This window comes from Trematomus bernacchii, unplaced genomic scaffold (genome assembly GCF_902827165.1).
Source record: "Trematomus bernacchii unplaced genomic scaffold, fTreBer1.1, whole genome shotgun sequence".
Classification (NCBI taxonomy): domain Eukaryota; kingdom Metazoa; phylum Chordata; class Actinopteri; order Perciformes; family Nototheniidae; genus Trematomus; species Trematomus bernacchii.
This window is the reverse complement of record NW_022987714.1, coordinates 18,278,690-18,299,988: the sequence shown is the minus strand read 5'-3', so window position 1 is coordinate 18,299,988 and position 21,299 is coordinate 18,278,690. Positions and strand designations below refer to the sequence as shown.

Below are 21,299 nucleotides of genomic sequence, written 5' to 3'. Positions count from 1 at the left end.
TCACCAGCAGGTGGGGTATCTGGGGATTTTGCTCAATGCAGCCCCCATCGAGAGCGAGGGGTACGCCCCCATCGAGAGCGAGGTGTACGCCCCATCGGGAAGGAGGGCAGGCTACATGCCACTCTGTTAGAGGACAGACAGACGTGGTGCGAGGAAGGGAGTCTAGAGCCTCTGTCCGGTACATTGGGCTCTATTCTATCCTAGCTATAGCTACTGGTGGAGAAGGGGCTTGCTCATGCCACAGTCAAGGTGTATGTAGCAGCCATCTCGTCCTGTCATGCGGGATTTGGCGGCAGACCAGTCTTTAGCCAACCGCTTATGAAGCGTTTTTTGCAGGGGATCAGGAGACAGCGCCCAGTGGTGCATGTCTCCACCCCGCAATAGGAACTGCCATAAAAGAATGGTGCTCGAGGCTTTGGTTACTGAACCGTTGAGCCTCTGGAGCTCTCCTCCCTGTAGGCGCTATCATTGAGAGAGAGAGAAGCAAAAAGAAACAGCTTTGCTGCTTGCTTTGACTTCTGCCAAGAGAGTATGCGAACTGACCGCTCTATCGGTACACCCAAGTTGCCTTCTGGTTCGTGGTCACCGTAGCAGGGCGACACTCAGACTGAACCCCTCCTCTGTTCCCAAGAACCTAAGGAGGTCTTTCAGGTCGAGGGTTATACAGCTAGATGGCTTTAGTCATCCACCTATGCACGGCGGCGTCTTGTTCTACGCCAGGCCCGTTCATGAGGTAAGTATATCTTACACATGTCTGGCTCCTTTTTCATCGTTGCTTGCTGGGGCAACACAGGACTGGTGAAAGGAGGAGGGCTGTGGGTCAGTAAGCTGTATCTGACCCCCTTGGACATAATGCACTTACGTTGTCCCATGCTCCTTAGGGACCTGGGAAACGTGGTGCGCAGTAAGCCCCATACAGTGCTGGAGGACGGGGAGAGCCTTCCCCACTACGGTCGATGCACACTCTACACGAGGTAAGCGTGTGTGAGTGTGGGGGACATGGTGCACTTACGTTCTCCCCATGCTCCTTAGGGACCTGGGAAACGTAGTGCGCAGTGTATAGTCACTTGCGCTGGCACCTGCAGGGTGGAGCTATGGGCTTATTCAGACCAATTAAGCTCTACCCAGCCAAGTAAGCTGCGGCCCCGACTTCTCCACGGTCACAACCGGATGATAGGGAGTTGGGGTGCGATGGCTGTTAACCAAAGGCCGGTCAGGGGCAGTGTGGTGGGTCGATGTTGTAGGGCGACAGGGCGTTTATCCATCGGGGCTCCACCCACTGTACCCAGAGAGTCCAGTAGAGGGCGGAGCCGGTGTGAGATAGAACGGGGGGTTACGTATTGTAACCCTAGTTCTATAAGCACAGGCGGAGCCCTCTACCTAGGGGCCCTGTCTTTCCTATGCCACTCACTGAAGAGGGTGTAGGATGACAGTCAGGAGGTGTAGCTGCCTTATATGCGCGCGCATTCAGGTAGGCTCGCCCTGATTAGCCGGCTACGTTTATACAACTTCAGTGTGTGAACGCTCGCGTATCATTGATGAGAGCAGTACCCATAGAGTCCAGTAGAGGGCTCCGCCTGTGCTTATAGAACTAGGGTTACAATACATAACCCCCCGATATATCCCAGCATCACAGACTCGAAATAAATATACTATAAGACTTTCAACTTTACCTGTGTAGATTCGTAGAGCACTCTGATGCCTCCATGCAACATGAAAGCCTGTCTGCCTGCAGTACTGTTAGTGACCTTATGGAGGCAGCGCAGCAGGGAGTGGCGGATAGGAATAGCATCATGTTGAGCTCCGTTGCTGTGCCAGTCCTCGTAGAGCTGCAGGAGGCCAAAGATGTAACCCTTAGATACCACCCAGCACACATTAGCCTCTGTGAGGGAGACACAGACACAGAGGAGGGAGAGAAAAGCATCAGTACTAGTCTACCGGTGACATCTACTTCAAAAGTGGCTGATTGGACACAAATCTACCTTAGTAATAATTATAGGCTGATTTACAGACATCAATTTCTGAATGTAAGTCAATAGGGAAAGTCTTTTTGGGCCAAAATGAGGACACCGACTGACACCACCACTACAAAAATGTGCGTCAATGCCCAGCTCACTTCCTGGGGATTTGGCTTCACTTGGGTCGGCTGAAGACTACAATTTTGTATACCAATTTCAAGGAATGGAGTCAGAAAGCAGAGAGCCCTTTGTACAGTAGCTGCTGCTCATCTCCGCTGCGTATTACATTATGGTCAAGTTGTATTGTGGGTAATGTAGGCTCCAAGTTATGACAAGCAAGAAGGTGTGGAACAAATAGATGATATCTCTGGTTCTGGTGCATCTGTTTTTTTTATTTAAATCAAACGTGGATCAGGCAATATAACAGGAGTGCAGTGCTAAATTTGGGTAGTAGAAAATGAGCATAGTCATGCTAACGCGAGAATAGTCATGCTTTCTAAGGATACATAGAAACACCCTTTTAATAAAGACATTATTTAGTCAAGAAACGTTTTTAGAATAACTTCAACAACTTTGCAAAAATAAGGGGTGTACATACTGCTTAAAAAAACTTTAATGCTTTTCAAAACTGAATATAAAAGCTTATTTTCATTCTTCATAACATTTCCAGCTATAGTCTACAACACTAGAGTGTATTACTTAATACAGTTTGTGGGAAACTGTAACCTAAATATTAGTCGCCAGGTAGAAAACTCTTTCTACAAATATGACTTGATATCAGCGTAATTGTTGCTTTTATGTTCACTCCAAACATTGCATTATAGATCAAAGTGGAACACTGAGAGCAGGCTCATTTCGATGTTCTAGTTTATGAGCGAACGCAGTCCCCTTGATGTTCTCTGCAAATTGGCGCTTTGACATGCAGCGCTGAAGATATTGCATAAATCATGAAAAGCTCAGAGCCCTATGGATTAGGGACTCTCTAAACTGTCACCACACAGAATGTATCCAAGAGGATGAGAAAAACTGTGGATAGAACAAGAAGAGCTAAAGTTATGACGGGGATAGACAATGTTTGCTGACTCACAATCACTTCTCTGTGGATGTTCTGCTGCAGTAAGCGCTCTTATTCACATTAATTGAAGAGTAGTTGCCGGTAGACACAGTACAAGCACCAGGTACTCTGATGAGATAGAACCAATGAAAGGTTGTATATATTGTACGTTTATCATAGCCTGTGCCAACGAGCTCCACCAATGAGTGCTATGGGTGACATTTGCGTTCTTCAACACCAGGTTTGGGGAGGAACCCAATACATGAAATGGGATTACATAATCTGGACATGCTTCAATAAATAGTAGTAGTAGAATAATAAATCATAAAATAAGGAAATGAGTAAGAATTGTAGCATTTTACCACTTCTGGTTCCCTCGTCTTAAAGTCAAAGGTTTTTTTAACGTGTGTTTGGTTAAAAGCCGGAACTAAGGTCTGTGGTTAACACAAGCTTACGAGATTTTCACGTTTTGTTTGACGACATATAACAGTAAATACCCAACTCGTAAATCTCTGAAGTTTCTATGTGTCAATAACGCTGGTTGCTAACAAGTGACTACATTTTTTTACTGGGTGGACGGGGGGAGAGACACTATGGACGCGCTCGTGAACTGTCAACGCGGGGGTACACTGTGGACCTCTGTGGACCTCTGTGCCTGTGTGGACCTCTGTCGCCTGTCAGCGTAACTTACATGATGCCGTTTAAAAAATATAATAATAAAGGGCGGTGCCAGCTGTCTCAATAGTCTCAATTTGTGGGACGCGGGTATGATAAAAATGCTGTTTGGACTTTAAACTTTGATTTTCCAGAGACTGACTGGAGTTTCGTATAAGTGAACTAAATGTGTGGCTCTTTTGAGAAACCGGCTCGAGATACACTTTTTGTTATATTCCATGGAATGCTCTTAACATCCCGATAGCAATGAATATCTTAAGTGCTTTGCCTGTACTTCAATGTTCCCCTATCATCAAATCCATCATTTACCCCTTCAACTATGGATGGAACCTTTGACAGATAGAGAGAGTTAGGAATGGGTAGCGTTGGCGATTTATACATCCGTGGTACATTTGCATCATTCCAGAAGCTTCAGGAAAAGTATGGGCTGGCTAGGGCGGATTTCTTTAGATATCTCCAGGTTAGGCATTTTGTGAGGACCCACCTACATGAGTTTGAGACTGCAACACCTGACAAGCTTGACCACTGTCTGAGAGACTGTTTAGCAGAGAGACATACAGTGTCATTTATATATGACGTACTACAAGACTATGGACAAGTTGATACAAACTGTATAAAAAAGATTGGGAAAAAGAGTTTGGTAAGGAAATAGCCGAGGACACCTGGGACAAGGCCCTGAACTATGTGAGTATATGTTCCCTTAATGCCAGGCACTGCCTCATACAGTTCAAAATCTTAGGTTGCACTACTCTAAAGTAAAACTCCATAGAATCTTTCCTGAAGTGTCACCAATCGTGATAAATGTGAACAATCAGAGGCAGACTTACTTCATAGCTATGTGCTATGCCCTAAACTACAGAACTTTTGGGTCGCAATATTCTCATTCTTTTCAAAGGCATTTAAAGTCCAACTACAACCAGATCCAGTGTTGGTGATACTGGGCACATCTGAACAATGTAACACACTTCAAAATGCACAACTTCATATCCTGTCCTATTGTTCTCCTGTGTGCAAAGAAACGTATTCTCCTGTTATGGAAATCAAAGGATGTGCCCAGTTTTAAAACTTGGATTACGGCATTGACTGATACTCTGCATTTAAAAAGAATTCGATATATCCTAAAAGATAGACTGGGGGAATTCGAAAGGATTTGGGGTCCAATGGTTTCATTTATAAGGGGGACGGTCGGCTGAAATGCATTGCAAAAACAATCGTTTTTTTTTAATGGCTGGGTGGCACTGCTCGGGGAGGGAAGGGTGGGGAGGTAATCTGGGCTCATCTGCACCACTTACATTTCTTTTTCTTTTTTTTATTATATATATACTATTTTGTATGTTCTTTCCCACTATTATTAGGTATGTCATTAAGCATGAAACATAGCATCCTGTCATGCTATGTTTCTTTTGTGGTTTTTTTTCCTTATTATTTCTTGTTGGCTGTTCTGTTTGTCTTCTATGTTGAAAAAGGTAAGCATGATTTCCACCCCAAAGAAGTCTGTACTATTGCTTACACTTGTATGCTTCTTCTCAATAAAAATATTTGAATAATAAAATGCTGTGTGTGCAGTCCCGCACAAAGCGGGACACTTGGTCACCCTACACACACACACACACACACACACGATGCTGCACCTCACACACACACGCTTCAAATCAAGTTGCATAAATACTTGAGCTACGTTTTTATTATAATTACTGTGAAATGTATTATGTTTTCGTCATTATTACAACAAATACACACTTGCAACTGATAACACTGGCAATGATTTTATATTTATTAGACTATTCAAAAAAAATTCATGCTTCAAAATAGTGGGGGCTCCAAATAAGTGGGGGGACGGCGATCCCCCGCGTCCAATGACCACTACACCACTGGTTGGCACTCTATTGAAACCAAATCTATTTCAGTTCATTATCATGGTCTCAAGTTAGAAAAATACTTTCACTGGAGGGAAATGTGACCATTGTTTTGTCTTGGAAGGAGACAAAATATGTTCAAAAATAATTTATGTTCTATATTTATTTCACCTTTGTCCTTATTTGCACTGCATTTAAGAGAATCCAGTAATCAGGATACAGGTTTTAGTTATTGTAACAGAACTCATTTTTAAAGTTACCCTCCCAAACCTGAACAACACAAGCACGCATGAACGCACACACACTAACACACACAGTACATCATTGTGTTTTGTCCATATTAACATCCTTCCCATGTCAATCTGTCTGCTGTAACAAGTCCATATATCTTCACAGCTTGTCCAAAACGAATTAAAAGGCATGCTGTTTTTGTCAATAATCCCCCAGACCTTTCCTCCAGTACCACTTTCAGGACAAGTTTACCTCTTGTTCCAATGAAACATGGATGGATTACCAAGCATGCCTCCTGGGCACACAGCCAGGGAACCAAAGAGTCAAGCGACTGTTATAGGAGCGCCCTTCCCTTACCTCCAGCACATTCAGGACAACACTGAGGACACATCTAGGACCATGGAATGGGTCCAATACTTTCATGTTGTCTAATCGTCCAGCATCCAGAGACCACTAAGGACTTCAGGATGTTAGTCTTATAATAAAATATCATATTTCAGACCTCAGATACTTTTTATTCTTTGGTTCCTTTACCAGGAATACATTATGGTGCCTTAAGCCTAGAGAGCATACTGTCTACAGATGAAAATCCCAGAGCCTCTGCATTCTGGAGGATATTTCATGTTTCAACATGCTGGAGTAACCAGAGAGAGAGGTGTGGGGATGCATGTGTGATATACTGTAGAAGCCAGGAGGGAGTTAGGGTCTGTGTCCACATAGAGCCTTTTTCTGACCCTGGCACTTTTGAAATTGATTTTGGCAGATTATTTCATAGAGAAAACTAACATACCAGACAAAAAAGTTATTTTTTGAAAGCAGATCAGTCGGGCGGACCCAGAATGTTGCTACCTTTGACTGTTTTACATGTTTTGGCGTACTAGGATCATCCTCCTCGATCTACGGCTGTCTACACATTTGCAGTTGTGGACCGTAATCACTGGAATGATTTCCTCTGTATGTTGGCTGCCTCTGTTTTTTTTTATTCTCTGGCTTTCAACTCACTATGAGAGCTGCTTTATATATTATTGTCTTCTGTCTACTTAATATGTAATTTGTGTTTTCACTGAGTTTTTATTTTCAATGGTTTTTATTGTAATGTGGAAACTATGGCAGAATCCTTCACTTACTCGCACGCACGCACGCACGCACGCACGCACGCACGCACGCACGCACGCACGCACGCACGCACGCACGCACGCACGCACGCACGCACGCACGCACGCACGCACGCACGCACGCACGCACGCACGCACGCACGCACGCACGCACGCACGCACGCACGCACACACACACACACACACACACACACACACACACACACACACACACACACACACACACACACACACACACACACACACACACACACACACACACCAGCAACTGCTCTGCTTGTAAATGACACAGTTCTGAAAAAAAGAGCAAAAGTGACCCCTGTAGGAACAACATAAGAATTACAACAGAGACATCCCATAACCACCCATTATCACATGTACCACCAGGAGAGGAAGGGAGATTTTATATAAATGAAAACTCAAAATATATATATTTTGATTTCTTCACATTTATAAACAACAATTAATATTTTTGTGGGCGTTGAACTATTTTGAAATTACCAACTGGGATCTCCAGATTTCTGAAACCCAGTCCAGATGGAACACAACAACACTATATCTCGATTTGTCCTCCACTCAATAACTGTTTGATGAACATTTATGCTCTTCTCAGGATGACTTGCAAGTCATCTAGTGCCATCATCAGGTCAGCATTAAAATGTGTCTAATCATTTTGTTTATGATCAAATACCTGAAGAACTGATGAGATTCCAAAAGCCTCAGCTCAACTCTGTGTTTACCCTTAATTGGCTCTTTTCTTTAGCATGCTAACGTGCTAAACTGAGATTTTTCTGAGATGAAATGCTCAAGAGCTCAGAGTCTTGGCAGCACAGATAACTGAGGTTAGCTAACAGATAAATAACTGACTGAACTTACGTTAGCGGTTAGTGTTACTTGAGCTACAAGCTTTCACAAGATCCTTCATGTTTCTCCTATTCAAACCCACTGTAGCTGCACTAGGTACAATATGAGGTACAGTGACATATCACGCTATCAAAGCATGAACAGCTATACAGTATATGGAACAATATAAATATATAATTAAACAAGACAATCCCCCAAGAAACACTGAGTGAACCTGGGAAAGGGTTCGGGTAGTGTTGTGTAGTGATGATAATGATGGTGATGTGCAGCATATATGATGAGAACCATCAGCTGGTAAATAATGAAAATCATGGCAACTTACTCGTACACAGCAGAGCAGCAAAGGCATCAATGGCTGCCCTGAAAAAAAAAGAGCGAGCAGTTAGTCTCTCAAACATTGAATTAACAAACGCTTTAACACCCTAACCCTAATTTTTGATTTTATGTGTGAATTTGCTCTTACGGCACAACAGTATATTATTGGACACAATACAAAAACAGTCTTCTCCATAATATGTCAAATGTATAAACTGCTGTAAGAACATCCTTTTATAACTCTATCCCTTGTCATAGAAAAGTCAGCATCTAGTTTGAGACTTTAATTAGGGACGTTATTTAGTCATGGTACAGTAAGTTAGGTTATATGTGATATGGAATTACTTTTTTAAAAATCTTTTCCCCAGTACCATTCTCTCTGTCTGTTTTGTCATTTAATATCATATTCCTCTCCTCCTCCATCCTGTCGTCCCTATAATGTGTTCCTTCTCTCTTACTTGTTATTTTAAGTGACATCTACAGAATTCCACAACTCAAGCTTCACATGGCTAATAATTTGGCCTGACATGCTTTGTGTGGTGGAGCTTTGGCAAGTACAGAAGCTGTTTTGGTGTTGGTATTGTTCAGAGACATTTAGTTCTACTCTGCCTGACAGCAGACACGTGCATGTTGTACATGTGTACTGAGAAGAAGAATGTATCTCTGTGCAGTGTAGAGTTTCTAGCAGCAAGTAAACCTGGGTGTTACTCACAGGGGGGCCAGGACCTCAGGGTTTGTGCTATGTTTACTGAGGATGGGAAATACTACACTTCTTCAAAGGGACAGCTACGACTGTGTCACTGTGATTATGTATGTGCTATGGAAGAGATTAATAGTAATTGATAGTCCTCCAAATGTCCAAGTATTCACAAACAGTATAATGAGCTGACTTAATTCGTATTTATCTGAACCGTCTCAATTTGTATGTGTTTACGATTGGTCATGGAGTGCAACAAGGTTCTGTTCTTGGACATTTTCTGATCACCATCCGTTAGGCAATATTATAAGGAACTACTCTTTTAACTTTCTTTGTTATGCAGATAATACTCAATTATATCTATCAATCAAGCCACTAGAAACTAATCAATTAATACAAAATGAAAGAATGCCTCAAGAATATACACTTAGATGATCTGCAACTTTTAATGTTAAACATGAACAAAGCTTAAGTCAGTGTACTTGGCCACAAGTCAAGTCAACCGATCTGAAATATGCAAATAAGGAAAAAGAAAACTTTTCCTGAAATGTAATTTCTATGTTTGCATTTTATATTTATTTGAGTCACAAGTGCTTAGGATGCTGGTGCTCCTAAAGATGTGTTCCTGAAGCCAAACTCTTGAAAACAGGTAGTCAATCAGAATGTACCAGATTACATTGGCAACATTTTGTTGTGCTTTTGTTTCAGCTCACTGCTAAAAGACTTACGGTCCTGTTTTGTTCAATTTGTGGTGTAGTTGTTAATGTTTGTCTTTAAGTTGGCCCTTTGTTCCAAAAATGGTTTCATCATAAGTATATATTCTCCCCTTTGTCTTCAGTTTGTAAGGTTGAAGTGAATAGGTGAAAGAGAAAAGAGAATGGCATGTTTAAGTCCCGGATCTGTCCGTTTACATTTTTTTATCTGGTTTTGCATTTCATTAACCCTCTTGTCAATTCATATACTGCCCTTGCAATCAGCTCATTCCTCTCACTTGGGTCCCTCAGCCCATCCCCCCACCTGCTATTCATTACCTAATTAACCCCACAGCATATCTACCAGTTCACTCTCAATTGATTGCATTTGATCGTATTGAACATGAACTGCCAAGCTCTCCAGAGTTTTAGTTAGTTATTAGTCTGTTTATCTGCTTTGGCCATTACTGACCCCCCCTGTCATTTTGGACCCTGATTAGTGTGCATGCCCTTTGTAGGATTTGTTGAAATTTGGGAAATAGACAATCTATCAAACAGACAATGTTTGACAGATTTCCCAGTTTTGAAGCTGCCTGCATGACTAAAGTAAACTGAACTTCCTGAACGTTCTGCCTGCTTCTGTGTCGTTTTATTGGGTTTCAGTGTCTGTACCAGTGCGCTTTATCCATGAATTTCAAAATCGGATAATTGATTTCAAAATATTGGTAAGACGATCAAAAATAATTGACTGATCGAATATCAAGGAAGTCAACAAGGAAAGATTCCAAAACCAGAAAACCTGGGGAACCGGAAGGTAAATCAGTAACAAAATTAAACCTTAGACCTCCACATCCCCTGCATGCATTACAAACTATTTGTGATTTAAAACCTCTCAATCAAAGAGAAATAGCTCCTTTGCAATCTGCAGTAGCTCCAACCTGCAACAATGTAAAGAGGATAGTAAGAAGTGCTGAGGTGCCTTGCAGTCTAACAGATGGGACTGAGGGATTAAGTGCTGTTGACAGTTGAGAATAGATGGACAGATTTAGCTGTACAGCTGACTGACTTACTTTACTGCTTTAAAAGTGTGCACAGGAGCCAACCGACATATCTGACGGTCGCCATATCATAGCTATAATTGGATAAATCACTGTGACAGGCATGTTTAACTGCCCCTCACACTGAAGGGAAATGGCATATCTACTGCCTTGTTGCTCTTATTACATCACTGGATATCACAGTTGCCAATTCTAGTAAATTATCCAAAGTAGCAGCTGGCTTTGATATCTGGAATCTCCGAGTTTTTCTAATTGTGTTAGGACAATTAACAGCTGGCTCCTGTATGAAAATGATACAGAAAACTCACTGAGGGCTATAAATGTGTAATGTCAAAGCATCCGAGTCCCTCACACCAGCGGAGGAGTTTCATGTTCACTATGGCTGATCAGGAGCTGGTATGCCTGGCATGAAACCGGACGGAGAGGCCAGTACTTCTGGTGCTCTTGGCATGCTCCACTTGGTATACTGGAGGATGCAGGCTATTTGAGCCAAATGCCATCAGTTCTGACAGAGACAGATGGGCAGAAGATACACGATCCAAGAGGAGAAAGAATGGTGGCTTACATAAGAGTCAGAGTCTACGCATGAGTTGGGAGAAATGATGATGTGTTGATACAGAGAATATGTTGATATGTTGATCTTGTTTCCCTGTAAACTGTAATTTAGCTTCAATTAAGCAGACAGTGACCAAGACTTTCATAGTGCCATACCATCAAGCTAAAAGTAGTTTGATATGATACTAGTGGCGTCTATGATACCGTCTATGAAAAAAACATCGGGATGGAAATGTGGTTCGAGCCTCAGTGGAGCTAAAAATGTCTTGTTTGTATGAATTGTCCACTATGCCAGCCGATTGTACTGCAAACTACCCAAAACATGTTTATGTTTCTGCCATTTTATTGGATTATTTGATTTATGTTTTATTGCGATGAAACGCTGGCCTGACATAGTTCTGGACTAAAGCTAGGAAGCAAAAATTCAGACTCTTCTCTCTGGGGCCAATGAAATAAAGAGGGTCAGGGTTAGGTTAAGGGTTAGCCAATCGTCAACCATCTTTTGTCAACTATTCTCCCAAGCTGTGGAACACCCTACCAGGAAATATTAGAGAGGCAAACTCAGTCGACATTTCTAAATATCAACTAAAAACATTCATTTTTTAGAATAGCTTTTAATAAGCGACTTCCCCCTTTAATTGGCTTTTCTATCTTGTTTTTTGTCTATCTTGTGTTGTATGCCTTATACACTTTGAGCTGATTCTGTGGATGAAAAGTGCTTTACGAATAAAGGTTTATTTATTAACACAAAATGCAGTTAAAAACACAGAGAAAAACGTCTTGGTTTTTTTCTTGGTGGTGGACTTTTGTGTAGTGAAGCTTGATGAGAATTACATAATTTAGACAACATTGATAAATGATCAGATGTCAGACTAGTGTAAATGTACACTAGAAGTGAACTTCCTGTAGCAAGAAGAACTTCCTGTAGAAAGCAGCTACTGGAAGTGCTATTGGATTGAGGAAAATATCTAGAGATCAAAATGAACCAGATCTAAACTGGACTAACCAGACATCTGAAACCATCACTGAGCATTTGAAATGAGAGGGTAAGAAGGCTTAAATTAAGCGTTTTGTTCACGTTGGCCTTTGAAACCAGAAGCTAATGCTAAGTCCACCATCTGCCAAAGTATAAATAAGGTGCTCATTGAATTAACAAGTTATTGAATGTCAGTGGCCCATCATAATTTGGTTCCGGGCTGTGAGAAGGATTTTATTTAATGTTGTTGCTCAGCCAGGGGCCATAACCTCCATAAATTGCCATTCATTTGCACATTAGCTGACACCTCTAAGCTAAGGCTAGGATGCTAGCTTGGAGGTGATGACTGAGTGATAATAGTGCAGAGTACTATATCTGTCCTTTAGCGAGTGTTATCCAGAGACTGAGTGTGATCATGAGAGATATGGGATGTATGTGTCAACTGCAGGAAGGCTGGGTATACTTACTTGATGGTGTGCTGATTTTGAGTGGCATAGTGAGGGATGAGGCGATAGATGACATCCAGTCCTTGGTTTTCTCCTATTAGGTTTGCTGTAGAAACTGCAAAAAGAACACTCATTAACAAACTGATAACATGGCAAATAAAATCTGAGGTGTATTGTGTCATTTTAATTGAAGTTAATATGTTTAAAAATATTTATTGATGAGGAAGTTATTCTTAGTCTTATAACCCATCATCAGTTGGACCAAAGCGCATAAAACTAAAGCCCGCTAATGTGATTGGCCAATAATGCTTGGACTAAAAACGGGAACAAGATTGCTTCTGATAGTTAAATCTTGTGTCATTACTATAGATATGTCACAATCCTGGTGTTGGTCTTTTTGGGTTTCCTGTTATATTTTGTAGAACCCTCTACTTTTTTTGTTTAAATTCCTGTCTTTGTGTTTTCCCGCCTTTTGTGATTGTCTGCCCCGCCCTGCTTCTTTCCACCTGTGTGTTTTTACCTTTCTGAACCGTCTGAACCTTTTCTGACCTTTTTGTGTTGCCTACCTTTCACAGCTGTGTCTTGTTTTGTAATAAGTATTGTGAGTACACAGTACTGTATATGCCTGTCTTTACCAGTGTTCTCTGGCAACATCAGGTAAAACAGACGACAGCCTGGCATGCGTCCCTAGCTGACCCTCATTTTGCTACTTTGTTCCTCTTGCCATCCCAGTTTATTCCATCTTTAGTTTAGGTGCTTCGTATTATTTTGCCTGGTCCTTTGGTTTTTAAATCTCGCTTTTTGTTTGTTATACCTGCCTCCCTTTTGTTAATGCATTTTTTTCTGACCTCCTGCTCAAAGCGTGACAGTCCTTAGATTGTGAATAATGTGATAGAAAAGACTAACTTTAAAGTCACTTTTACCAATCAGATATGTCAGATTTCCTTCTAAACGTAACACATCAAATCAAATAACACATTTACTGGCTCTTTCCACGTTTCTTGCTTTCATTGTTGCTCATAATGTAAAGATGATGCCCAAAGAGATTCAAGCAGAAACATTATGATAAATAATGGAGCATTTGCAAGTCATCACATCAGTTTGTATGATTGGTTTGCTGCTTTACTAACATCTACTGGGTGAAAGCTATTCATACTCATGTCTCTGAGAACTTACCACACAATTGTGTGATGTTAGTGTCTGGGAAAATAGTCTGGGAAGCTGAAAGTAATGAGACAGTGAAGGACGATCTGTAGAGTAAAGTGTGCTGAGTGAAGGTGAACCATAACACATTTTCGTACCTGATGAACAGAACACCTGGATGACCCAGAGGCACGCTGCCGCCCTGTTTGCGTGTTGGTCGTTTTTTCTGAGCAGATTTAGAGTCAGCAGCACAGCTCCTGCCTCATCTGCCTTCATACCGATTCGGCGGTCTGTGCAGACACAAATATAAAATTATTCATGTACAATATGTGTAGATTGCAATGTCCAGCTGAAGAGTTCAGAACCAGCTAACCATTTAATGTATTTTATAATCAATATTCATTATTCCTACTGATCCATCCCCGTGATTGGCTCTATTGGCTTACACACAAAACAAATGTATTGCTCACCTCAAAAGGTTTTAAACTCCTAGTTTTGATGTTACATTATGTTGCTTACCATTTATTTGGAGTGGGAAGAGGAGAAAGTCGCATAATTATGTTATGTCTAGGTTCCCCTATTACACTAAAGGTGTCTAAATCATGCAATTTGTGTGCACAAATAGTTGGAATCTTTATAATAAGCACATTACTAGAGATGTTTAAGGATAGATACAAAGTCAACATTATGTGGTGTACATCATCTGAACTCTTGGAGCCTCACCTCAGCACTGTATGTCAAGTTGTTTTAATCATAAATCAGATAAATTAATAAGGACAAATGGCCAAATATCCCTTCAGCAAATATTGTTTGGACAATACCTTGCGGAAGACAATGGAAAGGCATGCTGTGATTTGGGATCAATAAAGTTTTGGGGCATGGGTGGCGAGCAATTCCGTTCTGAAAATACCATATCCTTATTGTCAATATAAGTAATCCTCTGAATGATCTTACTCAGTAGTTTGTGGTTGTAAAGTTTCACTCAAAACAGCTTTTCTTATTCAGTGAAGTCAAGTTTCACACCAATGAAATGACCACTATGCGTATTGACATAATTCCACAATACAATACGGCTCATTGGATCCACATGGGTATCAACTTTCCATTCATTTACCTTTTCATCCATTCTCACCTCTCTGTCCAACTTTAGCCAGCAGGTGCAGCAGTGGCAGCAGGAGGGTGTAGTTGGGACTGAAACTGCGGGCGGTGGTGACCAGTGCGCTGAGCAAGGCCTCGCTGCCACCCTTACTGATCATATAGTGGATACGACGATCCGTACCTGAACACAGAGAGAGATACTAGAGATACTAGAGCTCAAAACAGCTGAAGTTGGCTTGAAGTGAAGGACGGAGGTCGGACTTCTGAAAGAGTCTGATGGATTTAAATGTTTTCGATGTGTTGATTCTCCTAACCTGGTCCTTCCCACCCATTCTATTACCTGAAGGTCATTCCCCCCTGCTTCATTGACTATTGATTTCTTGAATTGCAGTCAAGGGGTTAGACCAGGCATGGGCAAACTAAGGCCCGCGGGCCATATACGGCCCGTTGGGCTTTTTAATCCGGCCCGCCGAATATTGGTACAAAATTGTCCAAATTATAGTAAAGACCGCATTCATTTTGCCTTTTTCCTTCAATACCCGGAATTTCAGTTGATCCCACTAGATGGCGCACTCTAGACACAAATGACCTTTGCTGGAGTCGGCAACCCGGCAAGATCTAAGAACTAGTGATGGGAATTATGGCTCTTTGAAGGGAGCCGGATCTTATGGCTCCGTTCCTTTCAAAGAGCCGTTCAAAAGAGCCGTTCAAAAGAGCCGTTTTTTTAAAAAGGGGGCGGGGTTACTAGGTTTATCTGCGAAATAATCACCAGGATAATGATTGACTGCATTGCCAGACCTAATGTCAATAATCTGCATTGTAAACATGACACAAGGTGGCGCCATATCCATGTCATTCATGTCAGTGAATGTACTTTGAATTTACCCTCTGCATGTGTTAAGTAAATAAAGTTGCCTTGCCTTGAATGAAATTCACGCAACTCTTAATATTAGTAGTGTGTTTTTAAGTGGCGATGGAGATTATTTGTTGACCCTGCTTTAAAGGATATTTTGCCTTTACAAATGGTGCGCTTTATCACTGCCTGGGTTTTGGTTGAAGTGCATCCAAATGCTGCTGCGTTTTCGCGTTTGGCTCATTTTACATCCGAAAAACACGTCGTCTATCTGTCCAGTACCACTTGTTATGACTTCTCTCTCTCGCGTATTCCGTTAAGACCCACCCCACCTAACTCCTCGTGCTGAAACCTACAAATCAGAGTAGGGGCGGGTCTTCACAGAATACGTTTGGGGAACAAAATCAAGCTTTTTAAAAGGCGAGTGAATTTTGGCAGGCAGTGAGTGCGGACCAACTTTGATTGAACGATAAGAAGAACGGCTCTCACCAAGTACGACTCGGTTCCCCTCGTTCGTACCAAAGAGCCGTTCAAAAGAATCGGCTCGTTCGCGACCGACACATCACTACTAAGAACCAAATACGTCACGCTTACATTGGAGGGGGTCAAGATTAACCTGAGCAATAACAGTTCACGGTTAGTACAGTACAGCGAATACAAGTCGTAACAAGCAGTAGCACTGAGCAAAGTGACTAGAACGCAACCACACACTTATAAAAAACACTTATATAAAGTCAGGCAACACTAACCAGCTTAGTGTGATTCTGTTTATTTTGTGTAGAAAACGGTTTATGCCACAATATGATACGAGATAGTCTGATTAGCTTCGGTTGCTATTCTAACATCACCTGTAGAATGCCAGAGAAACTTTCATAACAGCGTTGTGATGCCAAACAGCGTCAATTCAGACTGAAACACATTCACTTATGGGGATGGGGGATATTTATCAGCTGCTTGTGTGACAGTCAGACAGTGAAAACTTTACAGCGGCCGCTGCCACGAGTTAACGGGAGAATAAACTCCGGTGGACGAGCAGCACTGCAGCGGGCAGTAATGCAGCTGTACCACATTCATAAACAATGCACCACGGCACTCTGGAGAAAGGTATAAGGTTGGAGAAGTAGTTCTTTAATTTAATCTGGCTTCGTATGATTAAAAACTACCCGACGCAGTCCTCTATTGATGTTGTTGTGAGCGGTGTTGCGGAGAAACTCAGCGACGTAAAACGCTGTGTGGGTCATAAGAAGGCACGTCAACGGTTACGTCATGACCCAAACGATGACGCAATGACGCAATAATTCACCTTTGAACCTAATTCACCTTTGAACCTGCATCTGTAACAATGAGTGGACAGAAAGAAAAGAAAAGTCGACATTGAGTGCCGAGTGTTTAATGAGGAGTGGACAGCTAAATATTTTTTCACCGTTCTGCTATTGGCCCGGCCCATCTGTTAAATTTTAAAACTCATAGTGGCCCCTGAGCCAAAAAGTTTGCCCACCCCTGGGTTAGACCTAAACTTACCAGCAGACAGAAGTTCATCCAGGACATTGAGAATATTTAAGGTACTCTCCACATCCCCTGCATTCTGTAGAGACAAGAGAACAAAGTAAGAAAGCATATGAAAACTAACCCTAAATAACTATTAAACAATAAACCAAAAACCTATGGGAAAAATGCTTTGATGGTAAATGTGAAGAAATAAGAACACAAAAAAGCCTGTTATCAGATAACAAACACAGAAACCAACATGACCCTACACCACTTCAGGAATACTTTGAACAGTGGCGAGCCATCAGGGCCCCTATTTTTTAAATATATGTGACCTGCTCCATCGAAATCAGTCGCATTGACCCGAAGACACATTTGGAGTTGTATACACTGTTGGAAAGAGGAGATTCCTAGCTTTCTAATGATATCAGGATTGTTTTTGTACTCCAAATATTAAGCAAAATATGTCACATTATATAAGGACTGTCACCGAGTCATCATTTTGAGAAAAAGGCCTTCAAAGTTTCCTCTTCTCTGGAATCCATCGATCTGATTGATTATTAGCGGAGCAAATGATCAAAATACTACGGAGGGAAGATATTTTCGTTTGGATTACTGGTCTGGGGGAAGCTCGCGAGAGTGTGTATGGTATACGTGTGTGTGTGTTTGTGTAATTTTGCATTTGTGTGTATTGTGTTTGTTTCCCGGCGAAAACACTCACGAGAAACACCGGCTGTTGTTATGCCTGCTGTGACGTTAAGTTACTCCGTTCTCCGCTTGTAATTATGCCGTTACAAGCTTCAAAGTTGTATTTATCATCTGAATTTGCCGAAACAAGTTTAATATTCTGAAAGCCAAGACTTTGTTTAATTGAAATCAGATGAAAACAAAATGTAACGGACCCTGCTGTGTTATCTATGATTACTATACGCCTTACATTCATAATTTCAGCCGGAGGGAGGGGAAGCATCGCTACGGAAGAGCAGGGTGCGAGTGAGAGCTGTCATTTTCGCTTTACAAGCTTCAAAAATGTATTTATCGTGTGATTTTGGAAATAAAAGTTTCATATTCTGAAAGCCAAGACTTTGTTTGTTTAAAATCAAACAAAACACCCGAACCCCGAAAAACTATTTTTTTTACACAAATCCACGTTTATTTTGAAATGAGCCGTTGCGACTTCCGACTGATTTAGATAGAACGGGTCACATATATATTTTTTAATATTTTTGTAGTTATATTTTTCATTAGTTTTACCAAAATAACTTGATTTAATTGTATTTAAAATAACATTTCCAAAGAAATAAATCCTTTGAATCTGCCTGTTCAGTTTCTGTTGGAATGTGAAGGGTTAAATGAAAGAAGCTCCTTTAGCCGTCTCTGTGAGTTACTGTGAAGACAGGAGCTGATTGGTGGTCCTGCTATGAATTCACAGAGGGCTCGCTATAGTAGCTCAACGAGAGAGTAATGTCAAATGACAGTACAATTGACCAATCATATATTCCCTCTAAATGGGTGGGCTTTATTATCGCAGACTTTATGACAAGTTCCGCCCGCTGTGAAGTTTATGCATGTGTTATAATAACAACGGGCCAAGCTAGGCGGAAGTAGCTAATTAGCATAAGCTCGTTCATGGTGTCATCACTGTCACTGACGTGACGTCAGTGATAGTGATGACATCGTTTCGAACATTTTAACCGAGTCATTTTCAAGATTGAGTTTCAATGATAAATTGGAGTGGCAAAGGATCAGCTGCATGACCCCGCCATCAAGTACTTCATCCAAAAGGACAGGAGGATGGACTTTGTGTTTAAGTGATTTGATCATCTAAGGTAAGCCTGAGTAATTTTCAATGTGGGCCGCCGTGCCGACTTAATTCATTTTTAATTATTACTCGGCTGTGGGTGCCTTGTCATGGTAGGTGTTTATATAAATCCGAATAATGGTCGAAGTCTTGCCTGATGATATTAATTTATTGAAATCTCCAATATCAACAGTCAAGTCTTCGACCCTTATTCGGAGGGAAATGCTACAGTAAGAGCTTGTGCCTCTTCGGCGGGTGCTAACACTTAAACATAAACTTTATCCTTTACTTTCTCCGTCTTTATATGTAGATATTACTTTTCTCCGTTAATCTTTGCTCCTTTTCTCCATCACATTGTTTCCATAGCAACAACAACTTCCTGTCAACAGCGTAAACTTGCCTTCAAAATAAAGGCATGTCCATACAAAATAGGAAGCCAAGCCAAATTACACTTAAGACATACAACTGCAACGAAAGTAACAAACACAATGCAATATCCTTTTCAATTTCAAAGAACACAAATTGGGTTATTTACAGGTGTTGTTTTGTGTGGTAGAGGGTCGCTGTCATAGCAATACAAGATAAAGACAGCAATGGGGACAACTACACGATGTTCAGTGTATTTTAATCTCTCTAAAGGAACAAAGGAGACCAATGGAAGCGTTTCAGGCAGGGGGTGAGTGTGTGGGTTTATATTTTTGTTCAGTGTATTTTAATCTCTCTGTACCAAATTATCCCACCTACAGATCTGAGAAAAATACAACAACCTTGAGTAAACCATTACAAATAACCAAAACTGATTAGATTACCAAATGTATGTCAATCCTAACCCTAATCCAAGCCCTAACTGAAAACTCTTAATTCATAAAAGCTTTTTCGCATAGATTGCATAAAAAAATAAAACAGCAATTGATAAACTGTTCAATAGGACATATTATGTTCATTTTCAGGTTCATATGTTATATGTTGTGCCTCTACTGTAACATGTCTCCATGCTTTAATGTTCAAAAAGGTCTTTATTTTTCTCATACTGCCTGTGCTGCAGCACCTCTTTTCACCCTCTGTCTGAAACAACCCGGTATCACGGCAAGACGTGAACATGTGACGATGTACCATGCTGGGAGACGTGAAGATGTCACGATTTCGTCCCTTCAAACGTGACAGTTACACGGTATTGTTAACATGGCCCAGCCAGTGGAGAAATACCCGGAAATGCCTAGCAAATGCTACCCCGACGGTCGGTTGTTATTGTCAATATTAATATAATAATGATTTATTTTTTAATAGTCACACTCGATTTCGCTGATTTTCTTGTTGCCCCAGCTGGTCGACACCTCTTTTAGCAGGAACATAGGCTACATTAATGTATTAAATCGATGTTAATCCATGTGTGTCGTTATAAAATTAACGGACGTGACGTTGTGCGATTGCGTTGCCAGGCAACAGCTTGCGTTCATGAAAACATTTTTTTTAAATAAAATAATACTTTATTCCGAGTGTGCTTGCTTTTCTCTTTGAAAGTCATCACATAACGGCATTGTAATACACGGTTCGGCTGCATTAAATATTACATATCTGCCGTAGTTTTCTATTTATAGAGCCCTGATGAGAAGACTTCTAGACAAACAGGAACTGCCGCCAAAACTGAAAACGTGACGTGGATCATAAATATATCAGCAATTAAACAACATCTTACATTTCTTTTCACACAATACGTCTCCTTGCAGTATCAACACTAATTCGGCTGACTTTTATATTTGATCCAATTGGTAGATAGGCTGTATTTACACCATAACGGTGATAGAAAGGGACACCTAGTGGTTAAAGCACGTTATTTAATTTTATTATTTTTATTATTAGACTGTATATAATGATTATTTTGCACATCCCTTTCAAGATTTCATGATTTTCTAAGGTTTATTGACATATCATATTATACACAACTACAGTGTAGTTATGCAATGAATGAAAAACTTGGGTCGCAGGTTCCTCAACAGTGCATTACAAGACATCTATCAATATGTGTGTATACCTCCACCATTAAACTGTCATATTCTGCACATTTCTTATACTATCTACCAGAGGTGGGACCAAGTCATTGTTTTGCAAGTCCGAGTCAAGTCTCAAGTCTTTGCGCTCAAGTCCAAGTCAAGTCTCAAGTCTTTGCGCTCAAGTCCAAGTCAAGTCTCAAGTCAGGATGGGAAAGTTCAAGTCAAGTCCAAGTCCTTTACTTTGACAAAACGAGTCTTAAACAAGTCATTATGTGCTTTTCAACAAATGTAATTACATCGATCAACAGAATAATACTTAATAATCAAACTGCTCTTTATTAGTCACATTAATCATTTAATAATCCATTTTCTCTCTGCTGGTAAAGTAACGTGTTTTTTTTCTATTTTAAGAGGGATCAGTAAGGTTAGGCTA

At 41.0% G+C, this 21,299-nt stretch overlaps 1 protein-coding gene across 1 annotated transcript in view; it reads right to left on the bottom strand.

Annotated features, from left to right (window-relative positions):
* Positions 1 to 21,299, bottom strand: part of LOC117491749 (cytosolic carboxypeptidase 4) — an 89,889-nt gene that overhangs the window by 56,728 nt on the left and 11,862 nt on the right. The window contains exons 2-7 of the mRNA XM_034141839.1: positions 17,108 to 17,171; positions 14,768 to 14,914; positions 13,794 to 13,925; positions 12,514 to 12,607; positions 8,076 to 8,113; positions 1,674 to 1,882 (exon numbers count right to left, since the gene is read on the bottom strand). Of these exons, the coding sequence (XP_033997730.1) occupies positions 1,674 to 1,882; positions 8,076 to 8,113; positions 12,514 to 12,607; positions 13,794 to 13,925; positions 14,768 to 14,914; positions 17,108 to 17,171 (684 nt within the window). The remainder of the gene's footprint in view (positions 1 to 1,673; positions 1,883 to 8,075; positions 8,114 to 12,513; positions 12,608 to 13,793; positions 13,926 to 14,767; positions 14,915 to 17,107; positions 17,172 to 21,299) is intronic.